Source organism: Pituophis catenifer, unplaced genomic scaffold (genome assembly GCF_029215685.1).
Source record: "Pituophis catenifer annectens isolate HBS135680 unplaced genomic scaffold, rPitCat1.0.hap2 SCAF_10, whole genome shotgun sequence".
Classification (NCBI taxonomy): domain Eukaryota; kingdom Metazoa; phylum Chordata; class Lepidosauria; order Squamata; family Colubridae; genus Pituophis; species Pituophis catenifer.
In genome coordinates this window covers 30,385,799-30,404,515 of record NW_027256890.1, presented here as the reverse complement: position 1 = coordinate 30,404,515, position 18,717 = coordinate 30,385,799, and the positions used below count along the sequence as shown (strand labels likewise).

The window sequence follows — 18,717 nt, the reverse complement described above, 5'->3', positions numbered from 1 at the left end:
GGAGAAAAACCAACCCCGACCCCCAACATTGGCGGGGCAAGCTACTATATATAAATGGACAAACTCACCACTCATTCACACTGATGGTGTTACCTAGTTGGATAATGAAATGTCTGGAAGAAAACAGCCAAGCTCAGGAAGTACTGGGGACCAGAGGTGGTATTCAGCAGGTGCTGACAAGTTCTGGAGAGCTGGTAGCAGAAATTTTGAGTAGTTCAGAGAACCAGTAAATACCACGTCTGATGGCCCCGCCCCCATCTATTCTCTGCCTTCCGAGTCCCAGCTGATCAGGAGGGAATGGGGATTTTGCAGTAACCTTCCCCTGGAGTGGGGAGGGAATGGGGATTTTGCAGTAACCTTCCCCTGGAGTGGGGAGGGAATGGGGATTTTGCAGTAACCTTCCCCTGCCTCGCCCACCAAGCCACGCCTACAGAACTGGTAGTAAAAATTTTTGAATCCCACCACTGTTGGGGACGCCACGATTATCTCTCTGGCAGCCCTTGTTGAGCATTGCTGGTCTTTAAAGCAACAAGGGTCTGGGTCTGGCCTGGACTTAAAAGGAGGAGCCCTCTAGGGCTGGAGAGAGGAGAGTTGAGTTCAAACCGGACTGTCTTTCCCTGTGTGGCCAGAGGATGCCATGGAAGGCCCCGACTCTCCCCCTGTGCTGGAGGAAGATGAGGCCGAGATGGAGCTGCAGAAACAGCTGGAGAAGGGGCGGAAGCTGAGGCAGATCCAGCAGTTGAAGGACAGTGGTGAAAAGGTGAGGGGCCTGTAAAGAAGGCCAGAGCTCTGCCCCCATGTGGGGCAGTCACTGGTGCCTTTGCCATGTGAAGTGGGGGCACAACGAAGTGGCTCTCCTCTCCCACCGGTCCCGAGCCTTTTTCCCAACATTTCAAACTGCCCCAAGTGTGCGTTGGACCTGTTGGTTGAACAAGCTTGTTGTGTTTGGGAGCCGGGTCAGAAAACCCTTTGTAATTAATGAAACGTTCCCCTTATTAGGAGCATTAGCAGCCGCTCTCGCTCTCTCTCTCGCTCTTTCATAGCAGGCTGCAAAGTCTCTAAGTCCTTTGGAAAGTGACGCTTGCTCCCTTTCCCCTTGAACTGGCCCAACACACCGGGAGTGAGTCAGTCAGTCAGTCAGTCAGTCAGTCAGTCTCTCTCTCCCTCCCCCCCCCCATTTGCAAAGGAAGTCCTGGAAGGTGCATACACTTTCTTCCAGCAGCAGACACACACACACACACACACACACACACACACACACACACACACACACACACTGAAGACGCTGCAGATTCCAGGAAGAATTCTGATAATTTCCAGACACGATTCAGATGCTGACCATGACTCCCGCGCCTCCTCCTCCTCCTCCTCCTCCTCCTCTGATTTGGCTGCTGCAGGGGCTGGTGGCTGACAGACTACAACACACTGTGATGATCCACAAAGGGAGGCTAACCTCCCTTCCTTGGCCTTTCCAGGTGATCGAAATCGTGCGGACCCTGGGGCGCAGCCGGAGCCAGGAGGATGATGCTGAGCTCGAGAAGAAGGGGGCCATTGTCTTCAACGCCACCTCTGAATTCTGCCGCACACTGGGGGAGATCCCCACCTATGGGCTGGCTGGGAACCGGGAGGAGCAGGAAGAACTTCTGGTAAAACCTTCTGGGGTGGGGAAACTAGGTTAGAAAGCAGGGCTGAGGGATACATTTTTAAGCGGCATGGCATTAGTCACAGTCACCTCCCATCTTGACTACTGCAGTGAGTGGCACATGGGGCTGCCCTTGGAAAGGATCTGGAAGCTCCAGCTGGTTCAAACCAGTGGTTTCCTTGCGTGGCCAGCCAGGGTCCTTGCGACAGCCCTTCCTCACGTCTCCCTTCCTCCCCCCCCACCCCCACCCCCAGGACTTTGAACGCGACGACGAGAGGTCAGCCACCGGAGGCTCCGACTCGGATGGTGAGGAGAACATTGGCTGGAGCATGGTCAACCTGGATGAAGAGAAGCACCAGCAGGATGTAAGTGGGGTTTGGGGGGGGGGGGGTGTCTCAAAGGCTGCCTGGGAATTGAAGTCCACCCACCTTCAAGTTGCCAAGATTGAAAAACACTAGGCTAGATTAAAGGTCACTGCTTCTCAATCTCACCCCCTTTAAGCTGAGTAACTTCCAGAATTCTCTGCTGCTGCCTGGGGAACTCTGGGAGTTGAAGTCCACCCACCTTCAAGTTGCCAAGATTGAGAAACGCTGCTCTGGATGCATGGCTTCAACTCTCAGAGTCCTCAACCATGGTCCAGCTGGCCAAGGAAACCTGGAGGTTGATGTTGGCTTGTTTAAAGGGCTACCCATGATCAAACCTGTCTTCCTCTGGTCTGCAGTTCTCCACCTCGTCCACCACCATCCTGGATGAGGAACCCATCGTCAACCGGGGCCTGGCCGCCGCTTTGTTGCTGTGCCAGAACAAAGGTAAGCAGGAGGGTGCCCTGGGTTCAAACCAGGAGAAGGCCCTTCCTTGCTCAGCCTTCTCTCAACCTGCACCCACCCTCCCTTGGTTGATCCGTTGCTGGATGGATGGAATACTGGCTGGTTTTTTCCCTTGGTCTTCTTTCACCAGGCTTGCTGGAGACCACGGTGCAGAAGGTGGCACGGGTGAAGGCGCCCAACAAGTCGCTGCCCTCGGCCGTTTATTGCATTGAGGACAAGATGTAAGTGGGCATAGAGAGAGAAGGTCTTTCTGGCACCGTTTTATGATTCATACATCTCATATTTCATTTCATATTTATATTCATTATTCATTCATTTATTATTTCATTATTTAAAATTATTTTATCATTTATTATTTATGCGATATTATTACTTATCTCTTTTATTATTTTCTACTTCTCCCTTTTATTGGCTGTACGCTTATTCTGTTCTGTCATTCCACAAAAAGGCAAATTCCTTTTGTGTGTCTAACCACACTTGGCCAAATAACTAAGTAAACAGTTAAGTGTAGAGGGCAGAGATGGTTCTCGCTGGACCAGGAGTAGTCCTCGGCTTACAACCCTTCATTTAGGGACCATTCAAAGTTAAAAACAGCAGTGAGTAAAGGGACTTACAACCAGAGCTGGGCTGCTGCCGGTTTGGACCGTTTCAAGCGAAACGGTAGTTCCAACCACCGGCTGGGCACACCCACCTGCCCCGGCGCTATCCCGTTCTATATATCTCACTTTCTGGCTCGCTCGCCCTGCCCACGCAGCCCAGCTGATTTCCGCGCCTCGCCCGCTTTAGTCACCGCAGCTGCCTGAGAAGGTGTGCTGGAAGCCGCATGCATGAAATTGCTGTATGTTTGCAATTTGCAAACAATTGCAGCATGGAAGGCGCACGCTCACATTTTAGGTTCTGCACTAGACGAACTGGTTGTTAAATTATGTGCAGCCCACCTCTGCTTACAACTGGTCCTCACACTTAGATTGGACGCAGCATCTCCACAGTCTTCATAGGATCAAAATTCAGATGCTCGGCAACCGGCATGTATTTAGAACAGTGGCAGCATCCATCCCGGGGTCACATGATCATCTTTTGTGACCTTCCTAGCCAGCTTCCAACCAAAAAAGTCAGTGGGGGAAGCCGGATTCGTTTAATGACCCCATGACTCACTTGCAGTGACTGACTTTTAACAACACTGCAAACAAAGTTGTAAAATCAGGTGTCGCTCCTTTAAACCTCCTTTGGTTAGCAACAGAAAGTTTCTTCCCAATTGTTGCCGTAAGTTGAGGACTATACCTGCGTTGTGTGTACAGAAATGAGAGGTGTATTATGCGGAGGGGGTGTTGCATCCAGCATCTGCTCCCTCCTTTGCCTTGGCTCAGCCAATGGGATGGCCAGGGAAGTTGAGACGGCTGACTATCGTCCCATCCCCAGGGCCATCGACGATAAATACAGCCGCCGAGAGGAATATCGGGGATTCACTCAGGACTTCAAGGAAAAAGATGGCTACAAACCGGACGTGAAGATCGAATACGTGGACGAGACAGGACGCAAACTCACACCCAAGGAGGTACTGGGAACCCCCCACCCCCACCCCAGGGGTCTTTTCCAAAGGAGAGTGGATTTAACACTTTCCCTTCCTCCCAGGGCAGAACCTCTGCTCCTATAATGCTGCTGCTGTTGTTTTTGTTGTTGTTATTCCAAATGAATCCACTCTTATTGTAAGAATCAGATTTTTAGGACTTCGTGGATACTTCTTTAAAAGATCAAAATGGTTTGGAGCTGTCTATTTATCTGTGTTTCTTATTTGATTTTTATCCTGTCTTTTGATTTTTATCCTGCCTTCACAACTAATTCAAGCTGGCAGACATACCTAACACAGCTTCCTCGGCCTATTTTCCATACAAAATCAATCCAGTTGGCTGGACTAGATCTCATGTCTCCTAGTGAGTGGCCCAAAGCAGGGGTGGGTTCTACTTACCTTTACTACCGGTTCGCAACGGAGCCACATGCTCTTCTGCGCATGCGCAGAAGCGTTTTGATCGGGTCGGTGGGTGGAGCCTCCCGCCGGTTTTACTACCGGTTCTATAGAACCAGTGCGAACCGGGGGCAACCTTCCACTGGCCCACTTCATGCCTAAGGCAGGACTAGAACCCACATCTCCTGGTTTGTAGCCCATTGCCTTTACCCTTAGACCAAATTCATCATGTCACTATGTAGACCAAAAGCCGTAGCCTTTTTCCTTTGCCTCAATGCCCACGCTACGGAGGTTGCAGGGGGCTCTGTCTTCCTTTTAACCGGGTGTCTTCGTGTCCCAGGCCTTCCGCCAGCTGTCTCACCGCTTCCACGGCAAAGGTTCTGGGAAGATGAAGACCGAACGGCGCATGAAGAAACTGGACGAGGAAGCGGTGAGTGATGGGGAGGAAGGGGCAGGTGAAGTCTTTCTGTGGAGCAGCCAGTTGTATCCATCCCTTCATCCAGACAGACTCTCTCCAGTTGAAGGTGGCTTTGAACAGAGTACCTGTTCCGACCCAGCTCCCCAAACATGACCAACCCCCTGAAGTTAACTCAACAGATTCCTTTATTAGGAACACCAGCAGCCCGAACAAAAAGTCTCTCTCTCTCTCACACTGCAGGCTAACAAGTCTGTCCAGCAGGGAGATAAATAGTTGCCTGCCACACCTCCGGCCCCTGCCTTTTATCCCCAGAGCTAGGGTGGAGCTTTGCTAGCAGCAGTGGCTCTTCCATCCTTAGGACCAGACCATAGATTTCCACTGCTCTCCTCTGCCTTCTACGCACTGGGCCCAGCTGTTCCTCCTCTTCCTCATCAGGCGCGTCCAGACCTGGGGCCTGCTGACTCTCCATCTGAGGGCTGACGGACGGCCCAGGCTCAGCCTCTGTCTCTCTCTCTCTCTCTGCCAGCTCCATTCCCTCTTCCCCCTCGGAGCTCTCAGGTTGCCTTTTTTTTTTTTTCCCAATTTTTTTTTTCATTTTTATTTTAAACATAAAACATAAAATACATCTTTTTAGAGCAAGGGTTTGATCCGGCATAAAATGAGTACAATTATTCACATTCCCTCAATCAATTTTGCTCCAAATTTTATCCATTTACATCTTAAAAAAAAAGAAAAAAAATCTTATTCTAAACATTTATCATTCTACTATTACACCCAAAATTCAAACAATAAACACCGTTCGAAATCTTTATCATTTTAACAATCAATATTTCATATATATTCCTCAATCCTAAAACCCATTACCTCAAATCTATATTTTACTTCTGTTAAATGACATCTAATATTCATAATCTTAACAAAAAATATTTTCCTCCTCTCTTAAAGTCATTTCATAAACAATCAACATTTCCTTCTATAGTTTGTTACTTCCACAATACTTTATTTTTTTTTACTTCAAGTTTATTCTCATATTTTATTGAATCTAATTTTTAACTGGTTCATAGTTTAAATATCTATTTCCCAGCTGTATTTTCCAATACTCCTGTCTGTATTTATTTAAACCAGTAGCCTCCCACCAGCCAGTTCGCTCCCACAGAGAGGGTCTCCTCAGGGTGCCATTGGCCAAATTATGTCGGCTGGCGACACCCAGGAGGAGGGCCTTCTCTGTGGGAGCCCCTGCTCTTTGGAATGATCTGCCCCCAGAAATTCGTAAAATCTCTGATCTCTGTGTGTTTCGCTGTGCCCTCAAAACCATAGCCAGACTGGGCTATCAATGTAAAGATTTTAATTGGTTTTAAATGGGATTTCACACTGCGAGACTCCCCCCTCTCGCGGGCCTGGCCCTCCACGTTATCGAGGGCTTATCTTGATGACGGGCTTTGGAACCTCGAGAGATGGCATGCAGCAAAGAGGGGGTTGAGGGGTTTTCTACGCAAATTCTTAATGAAATTTTTAAGGGGACCCGGGAGGAGGGATGGAAATAATGATTTTTTAAGGGGAACTGGGAGAAAGACCAAGGGGTTTGGAGGGACAAACCCACGAAGGTCAGAGCCGAGCCTGGCACAGGGGGACGGCCTGGAGGGTGCGAGTCGAGGGATTGGGGAGGGGCTGGAGGACCATCCGGAAGAGGAATTTTCCATCAGCACGGTGAATGGGAGGGGCAGATATGGCGGGAGTACGGGACCATATCATGTGTTGGGGGTGCGCACTCGTTGTTTGAGAGCAATTGCGCACCCCAGTCCCCAAGACTCCACTCAGATACTAGGTGGCTTAGATACTCAGGACCTGGGCCTCCGGCTGATGTTATGCAATGCCAGGTCCGTGGTTAATAAGGCCCCCCTCATTTATGATCTTATACAGGAGGGGGGAGCGGACCTGGCAGCTATTACCGAGACCTGGTTGGGCCCGGAGGGAGGGGTCCCCCTGGTTGAGATGTGCCCACCGGGCTTCAGAGCATTTCATCAGCCGAGGGCGCAGGGGAGGGGCGGGGGGGGTGGCGGTTATCATTAAAGAAGATCTTGGTTCGAGGGAAACCACTGTGCCACAGATTGCCGGATGTGAAACCCTCTTTGTGAGATGGGGTCATGGGGTTCAGATGGGCCTGTTTCTCACGTACCTGGCTCCCTGCCGCGTGGCAATGGCCCTGCCCGAGCTACTCGACGTGATAGCCACGGTGGCAGTTGATACACCCAGGCTTATGGTCATGGGTGATTTCAACCTGCCATCCGTTGGTGAGACATCTGAGATGGCACGGGAGTTCATGGCTTCCATGACAGCCATGGACCTGACCCAGTTAGTTCATGGCCCCACTCACAGGGGGGGGTCACACTCTGGACTTGATTTTCGTCTCTGGCCAGTGGTTGAGTGGCCTTGTTATAGGGGATATAGACATGGAACCCTTGTCATGGTCTGACCACTCGCTCCTTCGCCTAGATCTTCAAACCGCTACACCCCGCCGCAGGGAGGCGGAGCCTACAAGATGGGTCCGCCCCAGGCACCTGATGGATTCTGATAGATTCCGGATGGAGCTTGGGCCATTTCCTGTGGTTCTAGCTCAGGACTCGGTCGGGGACCTGGTGGCGGCCTGGGATCAGGCCGCTAGCGGAGCCTTAGATCGAGTCATGCCTTTGCGGCCTCTGACCCGGTCCCGATCCCTCGCAGCTCCTTGGTTTACTGAGGAGCTGAGGGAGATGAAGTGCCAGAAAAGACGCCTGGAGAGTGGTTGGAGGGCCAGTCTCACCGAATCTGATCGAACACTGGTAAGGTCGCATATTAAGACCTACCTAGTGGCGATAAAAGCAGTGAAGTCCAATTACTTTTCCGCTCTTAATTGCGTCATCAGAGAATCGTCCGGCGGCCCTGTTCAGAGTGACCCGCTCCCTGCTTCAACCGGGAGTGCGGGAGGACCCTCTCGAGGGCAGGGCTGAGGATTTCGGACGATATCTGTATGACAAAATCGCTCAGATCCGGCAGGGTTTGGACTCTGACTGAGTAGATCCGGGCAGGATGACGAGGAATAGTCTTGAGAATGTTATCTGGGAAGAGTTTGACTCTGTGACTCCGGATGACGTGGACAGGATTTTGGGGAGACTTAATGTGACCACATGTTTACTGGACCCGTGTCCCTCCTGGTTAGTACTGGCTTCCCGGGAGGTCTCACGAGGCTGGTTCCAGGGAATTATCAACGCTTCGTTGAGTGAGGGTCACTTCCCCGCTACCTTGAAAGAGGCGGTGGTGAGGCCTCTCCTCAAGAAGCCCTCCCTGGATCCAGCAGTATTGGCTAACTATCGTCCTGTCTCCAACCTTCGCTTTGTGGCGAAGGTTGTTGAGAGTGTGGTCGCATGACAGTTCCCACAATTCCTGGAGGAAACGTCCTATCTAGACCCATTCCAGTCGGGTTTCAGGCCTGGGCAAAGCACGGAAACGGCATTGGTCGCGTTGGTTGATGATCTCTGGAGGGCTCGGGACAGTGGTTGCTTCTCTGTTCTGGTCCTATTAGATCTCTCAGCGGCTTTTGATACCATCGACCATGATATCATGCTGCACCAGTTGGAAGAGTTGGGGATGGGGGGCACCGTTACGGTGGTTCTCCTCCTTTCTCTCAGACCGGTCGCAGTTCGTGTTGGCAGGGGGGCAGAGGTCGACCTCGAGGCCTCTCATCTGTGGAGTGCCGCAAGGGTCGGTCCTCTCGCCCCTTCTGTTCAACATTTATGTGAAGCCGCTGGGCGAGATCATCCGTGGCTTTGGGGTGAGATACCACCAGTACGCTGATGACACCCAGCTGTACATCTCCACCCCAGGCCACCCCAGCGATGCCCTTGAAGTGATGGCCCAGTGCCTGGAGGCTGTACGGATCTGGATGGGGAGGAACAAGCTCAAGCTCAACCCTTCCAAGACTGAGTGGCTGTGGTTCCCAGCATCCCGATATAGTCAGCTGACTCCATCGCTGACTATCGGGGGCGAGTCTTTGGCCCCCGTTGAGAGGGCGCGCAATCTGGGAGTCCTCCTGGATACGCAGCTGTCTTTGGAGGAACATCTGACGGCTGTTGCCAGGGGGACCTTTTGTCAGGTTCGCCTGATTCGCCAGTTGTGCCCCTTTCTTGATCGGGATTCCCTGTGCACAGTTGATCTGTCCCCGTCCCCACACACACAAAACACAGCCAGCCGAGGGTTAAGGAAATACTTTGGAACGCACCCAGTTCTTATCTCCCTCTTGGCAGCGATAGACACACCGTCTGCCAAGGGACTTTATTTTCACAAACAGACAGATAAGATACGAACGTTCAAGAAAGTCCAAACAGAAATAATATTCCTCCCAGCAGTTCCGGACGAGGCTTTAGTGACTGTCCAAGGTTTACTTTGTTCGTCACAAGGATCCTTTGACCACTACCCTCTATTATATAGTCTCTGGGGTCCAGTGACTCAGTTCTAATCCCTAGCACGCCTCCTAAGCTGCTGCAAACGTTTATCACGCCTTCGGAGGCCTGGAGAGGGAGGCCTGGCTGACTCCTCTTCCTCATGCTTGGAACTTTCTTCCTCCGATGGGACAGGCTCAGAGGGCGGGGCCACAACACTATCCCCCACCGCAGGGCCCTTCCCCCGGGTCTGACGGTCGGGATGGGGTCGGGACGGGAACTGTTCGTGGAAAGCCCGCACCAGGTCAGGGGCCTGAACGGCAGACGCGTCCACCCAGGTGAAATCCTCGGGCCCGTACCCCTTCCAGGCGATGAGGTATTGGAAGCGCCCCTTCAGCCAACGGGAGTCCCGGATACTGTCCACCTCGTACGTCGAGGCGTCGTCCTCGTCGGCTGCGGCTGGGGGGGCAGGCGTCGGCGGGCGGCGGAGATGGCTCGCGGGGGCCTCAGGGACCAGGAGGGACCGATGAAAAACAGGGTGGAGCCGAATGGAGCGGGGTAGAGTCAACCGGTAGGCCACCGGATTGATGACCGCCTCGATAGGGAAGGGACCGATAAAGCGTTGGGCCAGTTTCCTTACCGGCCGGTCCGTGGGGAGGTGTTTCGAGGACAACCACACCTGATCTCCTACTTCCAGCGGTGGCGTCGCCCGGCGGGCGCGATCGGCGAACCGTTTTTAATCCTCTTTCGCCCGGATCAGCTGCCGCTGCACCAGTTGCTGCACCGCCTGCAGCTCCGAGAGGAAGTCCCGGGTCTCGGGAACAGGGGAGTCCATGATGGTCAACGGGAAAAGCCGTGGATGGTATCCGACGTTGGCATGGAATGGGGTCATCTGGGTGGAGGTGTGTTGGGAGTTATTAAAGGCGAACTCCGCCAGGGGAAGGTACTCGGCCCAGTTGTCCTGCTGCTGGTTGACAAAACAGCGGAGGTACTGCTCCAGTATGCCGATGACCTTCTCCGTGCCCCCGTCAGTCTCCGGATGGTGCGACGACAGGCACACCTGCACCTCCAGCGCGGCCATCAGGCTTTTCCAGAAGCGGGCCGTGAACTGGGCCCCGCGGTCCGAAACCACCCGGTCCGGCAGGCCGTGGAGGCGGAAGATATGTTGCAGGAACAGGCGAGCTGTGGTGCGGGCCGAGGGCAGGCCGCGGCACGGGATGAAATGTGCCATCTTCGTGAGCGCATCCACCACCACGAGGACGGTCGTGTACGTAGCGGACAGGGGCAGGTCTGTCAGGAAGTCCATGGAGATGGCTCCCCACAGTCTCTCCGGTGTCGGCAGCGGCTGGAGGAGTCCGGGAGGGGGGCCGGACGCGGCTTTGGCCTGTCGGCACGTCACACAGGACGTCACGTAGGCGTGCACGTCGTGCCGTACCTGAGGCCACCAAAAAGTCCGTGTCACCAGGTTCAAAGTCTTAAAGAAGCCGAAGTGCCCCGCCGCGGGGTTGTCATGACACTGGTTCATGACGAGGGCTCGGAGCGGACTCGTGGGCACGTACAGCCGACCCCGATGTCTGAGCAAGCCCTCCTCCACGGTCCATGGGGACGCGGGGCCGACGTCCGCTCTCCGCTGCTGCGACCAGTCGTCCCGTCGCTGCGCTTCCAGCACCTGAGCCCGCAGGTCCACCGGTTCCTGGACCGCGGCCAAGGAGTCCGCTGGCAGCACCGTCCGGGGGGGAAGGGAGTCCTTGGGGCAAAAGTATTCCGGCTTACGGGATAGCGCGTCCGCCCTCTGGTTGAGGTTGCTCGGAATGTAGGTGACGTGGAAGTTGAACCGGGCGAAAAACAACGACCACCGGATCTGCCGCTGGTTCAACTTCCGTGCCGTGGTGAGGTGCTCCAGGTTCCGATGGTCCGTCCGCACCTCCACCTGGTGTCGGGCCCCCTCGAGGTGATGTCGCCAAGCCTCGAACGCGGCCTTGATGGCCAGCAACTCCTTTTCCCAGATGGTGTAGTTGCGCTCGGAAGGGTTGAGTTTCCGGGAGTAGTATGCGCAGGGAAAAAGAGTGCCGCCATCCACCGGAGCCTGTAGCAGCACTGCCCCAATCGCCACATTGGACGTGTCCGTCTCCACCACGAACGGACGGTGTGGATTGGGGTGCCTCAGGACTGGCTCCGTGAGGAAGGCCTGCTTGAGGACCTCGAAGGCCTGCTGCTGCGGGGGCCCCCACTGGAACGGGACCTTCTTCCGAAGGAGCTGGGTCAACGGCAAGGTCAGGGTGGCGAAGCCCGGGATGAAGGTCCGATAGTAGTTGGCGAATCCCAACAGACGCTGGACGTCCTTCACCCGACGCGGGGGTTCCCAACTGCGCAAGGCCTCCACCTTGTGCGGGTCCATCGCGATGCCCTCGGGGGTGATGATGTGCCCGAGGAACTCTATGGAAGTCTGGAAGAAGTAGCATTTCTCCAACTTCGCATAGAGTTCGTGCTCCCGCAGGCGCTGCAGGACCTGGCGGACATGCTGGAGGTGACTTTCCGGGGTCCGGGAATAGATCAAAATGTCATCCAAGTAGATCACCACGAACCGATCCAGCATGTCCCGGAACACATCGTTCATCAAGTGCTGGAAGACCGCGGGGGCGTTGGTCAACCCGAACGGCATGACGGTATACTCGAAGTGTCCGTACCGCGTGCCGAACGCCGTCTTCCACTCGTCCCCCTCTTTCACGCGCACCAGGTTGTAAGCCCCTCGGAGATCGAGCTTAGTGAAGATCGAGGCCTCCCACAACCTCTCCATCAGCTCCGGGATCAGCGGCAGGGGGTAGCGATTTCACACTGTGATGGCATTCAAGCGCCGGTAGTCGCAACACAGGCGCAAGTCCCCCGTCTTCTTTTTAACGAAGAGGACCGGGGCCGAGAGCGGGGAGGTCGAAGGCCGGATGAACCCACGGGCCAGGTTCTTTTCCAGAAAGTCCCGTAAGGCGGCCAGCTCGGGCTCTGACATGGAGTACAGGCGTCCCGATGGCAGGGGCGCGTTGGGCATTAGGTCCACCGTACAGTCGTAGGGTCGGTGCGGGGGCAAGCGGTCCGCCTCCTTCTCGCTGAACACGTCGGCGAAGGGTGTCAGCTCCGGAGGCAAGGAGACGTTTGGGGCAGAGACGTCCTGGCTGGGGCAGGTGTGGCGAAGGTGGTCGACACACTGCAGGCTCGGGAACGAGATGGCGTTTCTCGACCACGCCACCTGAGGGTCGTGCGCCCGAAGCCAGGCCATCCCCAGGACCAAGGGAAAGTGCAGATCCGCCGTTACGTAAAACTGGATCACCTCCTCGTGGTTTCCAATGGCGAGGCGCAAGGGCTGGGTAGCGGTTTTGATGGGCCCCGCCACGAGTTCCCGCCCATCTATAGTTTCAACCCTCAACGGAGGGTCCTCTGGAACCAAGGGGACTTTGTAATGGGCCACAAAGGCCTGGTCCATAAAGTTCGTGGTGGCCCCCGAGTCCACCAGCGCGTGCGCTTGGAGCCCCTCCGACCGGTTAGCCAACAACACCCGGGTGTTCAAAATCAGGTGCCGAGGAGGCTCACAGTCCACAGTCGCCGACTCCGGCGGGGCATGGTCACGTGCCTGACCCAGAGTTTCCCCTAGGCCAGGCCTGGCCCGTTTCCCGGCTGGTCACGCCGAGACTCCGGAACAGGCTTGAGCGGTCCACTCCGCTTCCGGGGACACGAGGCGGCAAAATGTCCCGCCTCGCCGCAATAGAGGCACAACCCCCCTTGACGTCTCCGCATCCGCTCCTGGGCCGTCAGTTGAGGTCTGGCTGCTCCGAGCTCCATGGGCTCCTCAGCCGTCGCCACAAAACGCTGTGCGGTCCGGAGCGCTGTTGGTGCGAAACGCGGGGGTGCCGACGCTGTCGATGGTTCCGGAAGAGCCCGACGGGGCCGTCGCCGTTGCAGGCGGGCGTCGATGCGCAGGCATTGGGTCACCAGCGCGTCAAGGGTCGGTGGCGCCTCCACACGAACCAGCTCGTCCTGCATCTCGTCGGAAAGGCCGTCCTGGAAGGCGTCCGTCAACGCCACCTCATTCCAAGCCGAATCCTGGCCTAGCAGTCGGAACTCTGCAATATAGTCCTGCAGGGGGCGCTTGCCTTGGCGGAGGTCCTTGATGCGCCTCGCTGCCGTCTGCACCCGGAGGGGATCCTCAAACATGGTGCGCAGGTGTTGTAAAAAGCCCTGAAAGTCCAGGAGCAAGGGGCTATCTTGCAACAACAGGGGCGTGGCCCATCGGGCGGCAGTGCCAGAGAGGGAGCTGATAACAAATGCCACCCGAGCCCGGTCATCCGGAAAATCCTCCGGCCTCATCGCCATAAACAGTTGGCATTGTCCCAAGAAGGCCGGAAACATCTCCTGCTGCCCAGAAAACCTATCTGGCACATTCACTGGGCATCTCGGACAGGGAGGGGGAGGAGGTGGAGCTGCAGGAGCATTTCCCAAAGCAAGTTGGGCAGTTAGCTGTGCTACTTGCTGTTGCAGAAGCTGATTGGCCTCCAGCATCTGCTGTATCTGCTGCTGCAGCTGTTGGTCCATCATGGGTTAATGATGGAGTATGGGGTGACGAACAAGATGATCTGTCCCCGTCCCCACACACACACAACACAGCCAGCCGAGGGTTAAGGAAACACTTTGGAACGCACCCAGTTCTTATCTCCCTCTTGGCAGCGATAGACACACCGTCTGCCAAGGGACTTTATTTTCACAAACAGACAGATAAGATACGAACGTTCAAGAAAGTCCAAACAGAAATAATATTCCTCCCAGCAGTTCCGGACGAGGCTTTAGTGACTGTCCAAGGTTTACTTTGTTCGTCACAAGGATCCTTTGACCACTACCCTCTATTATATAGTCTCTGGGGTGTGGTCCAGTGACTCAGTTCTAATCCCTAGCACGCCTCCTAAGCTGCTGCAAACGTTTATCACGCCTTCGGAGGCGTGCGTCCAGGAATGATGTTTCATTATCACTTTGACTCGAATCAGCTGTCTCCTCTCCCTCGACCGGCACTTGAGACAATGCCAGAGGGGAGGGGCCTGGAGAGGGAGGCCTGGCTGACTCCTCTTCCTCATGCTCGGAGCTTTCTTCCTCCGATGGGACAGGCTCAGAGGGCGGGGCCACGACAACAGTCACTCATGCCCTCGTCACCTCTCGCCTGGACTACTGCAACGCTCTCTACATGGGGCTCCCCTTGAGGAGCACCCGGAGGCTCCAACTGGTCCAGAATGCGGCCGCGCGGGTAATTACGGAAGCTGCATGGCGCTCCCACATAACACCGCTCCTGCGCGAGCTGCACTGGCTCCCAGTGGTCTTCCGGGTGCGCTTCAAAGTGTTGGTTACCACCTTTAAAGCGCTCCATGGCATAGGACCTAGTTATCTCCGAGACCGCCTTCTGCCACCGACGACCTCCCATCGACCCATGCGCTCCCACAGAGAGGGCCTCCTCGGGGTGCCATCAGCCAAGCAATGCAGGCTGGTGGCCCCCAGGGGGAGGGCCTTCTCTGTGTGGGCACCCACCCTCTGGAATCAGTTGCCCCCAGAGATAAGGAGAATCCAAGACCTCCGTGCCTTCCGCCGTGCCCTTAAAATTTTCCTTTTCCAACAAGCCGGGCTGGCCTAACAAATCCTTTTAAATGATTTTAAATTTGTATGTTTTTTTAAATTCTTGGACAAATTGAGATATTTCCTTTTAATCTGTTCTTAATGTTTATATTATGTGTTTTTATCTGGCTGTACACCGCCCTGAGTTCCCAGGAAGAAGGGCGGTATATAAATTTGAAGTAAAATAAAATAAAAAAAAATAAATTTTAAATTTGGGGTTTTATAAATTGGGCCTATTATTTAATAATTTTAATTATTTTTAAATTTTGTCTGTCTTTGTGTTTTTAATTAGGCTGTACACCGCCCTGAGTCCTTCGGGAGAAGGGCGGTATAGAAATAAAATAAAATAAAATAAAATAAAATAATTAATAAATAAATAAAAAATAATAAATAAATAAATAAAAAATAAATAAATAAATAAATAACTAATTAACTAACTAACTAACTAACTAACTAACTAACTAACTAACTAACTAACTGGTTCACAGTTTAGCTACTATTTTCCAGTAAAATCTCTTCCACTTCCTCCTAAATTTATTTTTTAGCTGGTTCGCATCTTAATCAGCTGCTTTCCAGCAATGCTTTCCTCCACTCCTTACCTTAATTATTTTAGCTGGTTCACAGTATAATTTTAACTGCATACCAACCTTCTCCTTAACTTCTCCTAAATCTATTATAAAACTGGTTCACAACTTTATTTCAATTGGTCCCCAGGTATAGTCTCCTCCACTCCTAACTTTTTATTTTTGGCTAGTTCAGTTTTACTTTAACTGTTACCCAGCGTATGCTTTCCTCCACTCCTAACTCTTATTTTTATTTTTAATTGGTTCCCAGTTTACTTCAACTGTTCTCCAGTATGATGCTTTCCTCCTCTCCTACCTTATTTGTAAAACTGGGTCACAACTTTGCTTTCACTGATTTCCAGAATCATGCTTTCCTCCACTCCTAAAATCCTTTATTTAACTAATTCATAACATTTATCTCTTATTCAGTTGTTTAGATCCAAATTACCTCGGAATGTGTTACCAATATTGTTTTCCAATCTGTTCTCCTCCATATCTCTTACCAATTTAAGATAAAAGTATATTTCAATAAATATCTTATCTCCTATTCTCTCTTAAGTTTTCTCCCATTCCATGCTTATTTCTTATTTTCAATAGGAAACATTTTGAAACACTTTAAAATAATTTTTTTATGGTTCTTAATTCTATAAATAATTCTTTTTAACATCCAACATCCAATCTTCCAGATTATTAAATCTGTAGGTAGTGCTAGTTAAAAATTCAAAGTTTAAGAAAGGCATTAGAACATCCCAAAAACATGTTTTTCTTCAATCATTTATGCTCTTATTTCTTAATCAAATTGTTTAGATATTTATATGAAAATAATAATAGAATAAAAAGGAGAGAGTAATAGCTATAATAATAATTACAATAAAAGAAATACAAAAAAACAGGCAACACTAAAAAAGGAAAAGAAAAAAGGAAGAGAGTAGAAATATAACAAAAGAAGTCAAATGGATTAAAAAAGAAAATAGAGAGGGGAAAAGAAACAAAGAGAAAGATACTAAAAGAAAGAAATAGAGAGCATAGAGAAGAAAAAGAAAAAAAAGTATCTGCTAGCATTATTCAACCACCTAGAAACCGTTACATTCATTTAAATCAAAATATAATATTTTGTTGTCTTGTTACATAATATATTCCATTATTCCTTTCTCCAGTCTGTCCAAATATGTATCTTTTCCATTTCAATGTCATCAAAGTTATGAGTTCTACAAAGTTAATTCTGAAGCTATTCCATATATGGTATCATCATGTCCATCTCCTGTTGCCACACCCTTCTTTTGTTGCCATGTTTATTAGTTCAGTTTTCATTGTTCCATTTAATTTCTTTCTAATCTTCAATAAATCCTCCAGTGAACAGATTATGTATCCTAAATCAAGTTCTCTAAGTCTTTTCCTCAAAATAGTCAAGTTTAAATAACAAGCAACAAAGTTTCTCTTTTCTTTCTTTTTTTTTATTAAAAAGTTTTATAAGAAATACAATTTTCTCCCCCCCACCCTTCCCCTTCCCCACATAAATTATACATTTTCTTATACATAAGAAATCCTCCATATATATGTTTCCCTTAAAGAAAGCATTAAAATAAAACATTTTAATTATATTCGGAGTTGCTCTTCTCCTTCTTCCCTTATTCCACAACAAACCTTCTTCTCCTCCTCCTTTTCTCCTCCTACCTCTTCTCCCACCTCATCCTACTTCCTTTCCCTTTCCCCCACTTCTCTCTTCTTTTCCCCCTTCTCGCCTTCACTCCTACTCCTGTCCCCTTCCCTTCCTCCTCTCCTTTCTTCCATTCCTCTCCCTCCCTCTCCTCTTCCTACCCCCTCCTCCTCTCTCTTTTCTAACTTCTTTGCTGTGAAATATTTTCCTCCTTTAGTATCTGAGCAACTCCTATATCCTAGAATACACTTTCTTATGCTAAAACATTTCTCTATTCATCACTTCCCCCCCTCCCTTATCCCCCCTCCCCACCCCACCCCTGACTCCCCAGAGCAAAAACAGGGTATAGCATCTAACAAACATATGCTAAAATAAACTAACAAATTATAAAGTTCAAAGCTCCCACATGTTCTTTAACTCCCTTTGCTCCAATTCAACAACCTCCCTTTTATAAATTCTCAATACCAATTAAATTAAATTCATTCTTCCTACTTATATAGAAAAAAAAGAAAAAAAACCTTTTTTTTAATGCATAATCCGATACTTTAGCAGTCTTACAAACAATAAAAATCATGAATAAATTCCATTTCTATACCAGAAAAAAAAAATTCATCTTAAAATCTTGCACATTTTATCTCATATATCTTTTAAAATAATAGTCTAATGTTAAGCATTTTAAAAATCTCTTAATACCTTTAAAACACTTATTTACCAAATATAAATTTCAGAATCTATAGGAAGGTATCTCAATTTTTCAATTAACCGTCTTAATACCTCTAACTTTTTAAAAGAACAACCCTTAACTATCCAAAACTAATTATCAGTTTACAATAAAATTCTGAGTTTAACATTAATCCTCTTCACTTCAAAGGGTTAGACATCCTAAAAGCTTATACAATTTATCTCATATATCTTGTAGAATAATATAACCTTATGTTAAACATTTTAAAAATTTATTTTTTATTTTTTTATTTTATTTTGAATTTGTATACCGCTCTTCTCCCTGAGGACTCAGGGCGGTGAACAGCCAAGTAAAAACATCAAGTACAAATATTAAAATACAGTTAAAATATACATATATAAATTTGGCCCCATTAATTAAAAACAATAAACAAAACACTTAAAAACACTTAAAAAATTAGGCTTTTAATACCATTAAAATCTTTTAATACCATTAAAACACATATTTGCCCATTGCCAATTTCAAAGTCCACAGGAGAATATCTTTCTTAATCTTCTGTTCTTCACTTCTTTTTGTATTTTTTCAAATCCTTTTTTTATATAAATTCTTTCAACAATCCCCCCAGTTTTATTTTGGAAACTTTTACAATAGTGATTTGAGGTTGATGTTTCTGAAATACTCGCTCTCTTCTTGAAGTCAGATTTTCTAACTTAAAATCCTCATCTCGTCTCTTCTGGTTTGTATAATCATTCAATCCATTTCTTTGTCCATATAGCCAAAATTTGTTGCCATAAAGATTGTCAGCTTGCAATAAAGAAACCATTTGTTGCTTTTCTATCATTGGAATGGAAACGTCCACCAAAACCTTTGTTTCAGTTGCACCAGCCAATCTCTTAATCCTGTCCAT

The 18,717-nt window shown here is 50.0% G+C and overlaps 1 protein-coding gene across 1 annotated transcript in view; it reads left to right on the top strand.

The window, feature by feature from the left end:
- SART1 (spliceosome associated factor 1, recruiter of U4/U6.U5 tri-snRNP) overlaps nucleotides 1–18,717 on the top strand; it is a 42,397-nt gene that overhangs the window by 20,205 nt on the left and 3,475 nt on the right. Inside the window, exons 12-18 of the mRNA XM_070951334.1 lie at nucleotides 630–760; nucleotides 1,476–1,646; nucleotides 1,897–2,007; nucleotides 2,364–2,451; nucleotides 2,600–2,690; nucleotides 3,889–4,024; nucleotides 4,773–4,862. Of these exons, the coding sequence (XP_070807435.1) occupies nucleotides 630–760; nucleotides 1,476–1,646; nucleotides 1,897–2,007; nucleotides 2,364–2,451; nucleotides 2,600–2,690; nucleotides 3,889–4,024; nucleotides 4,773–4,862 (818 nt within the window). The remainder of the gene's footprint in view (nucleotides 1–629; nucleotides 761–1,475; nucleotides 1,647–1,896; nucleotides 2,008–2,363; nucleotides 2,452–2,599; nucleotides 2,691–3,888; nucleotides 4,025–4,772; nucleotides 4,863–18,717) is intronic.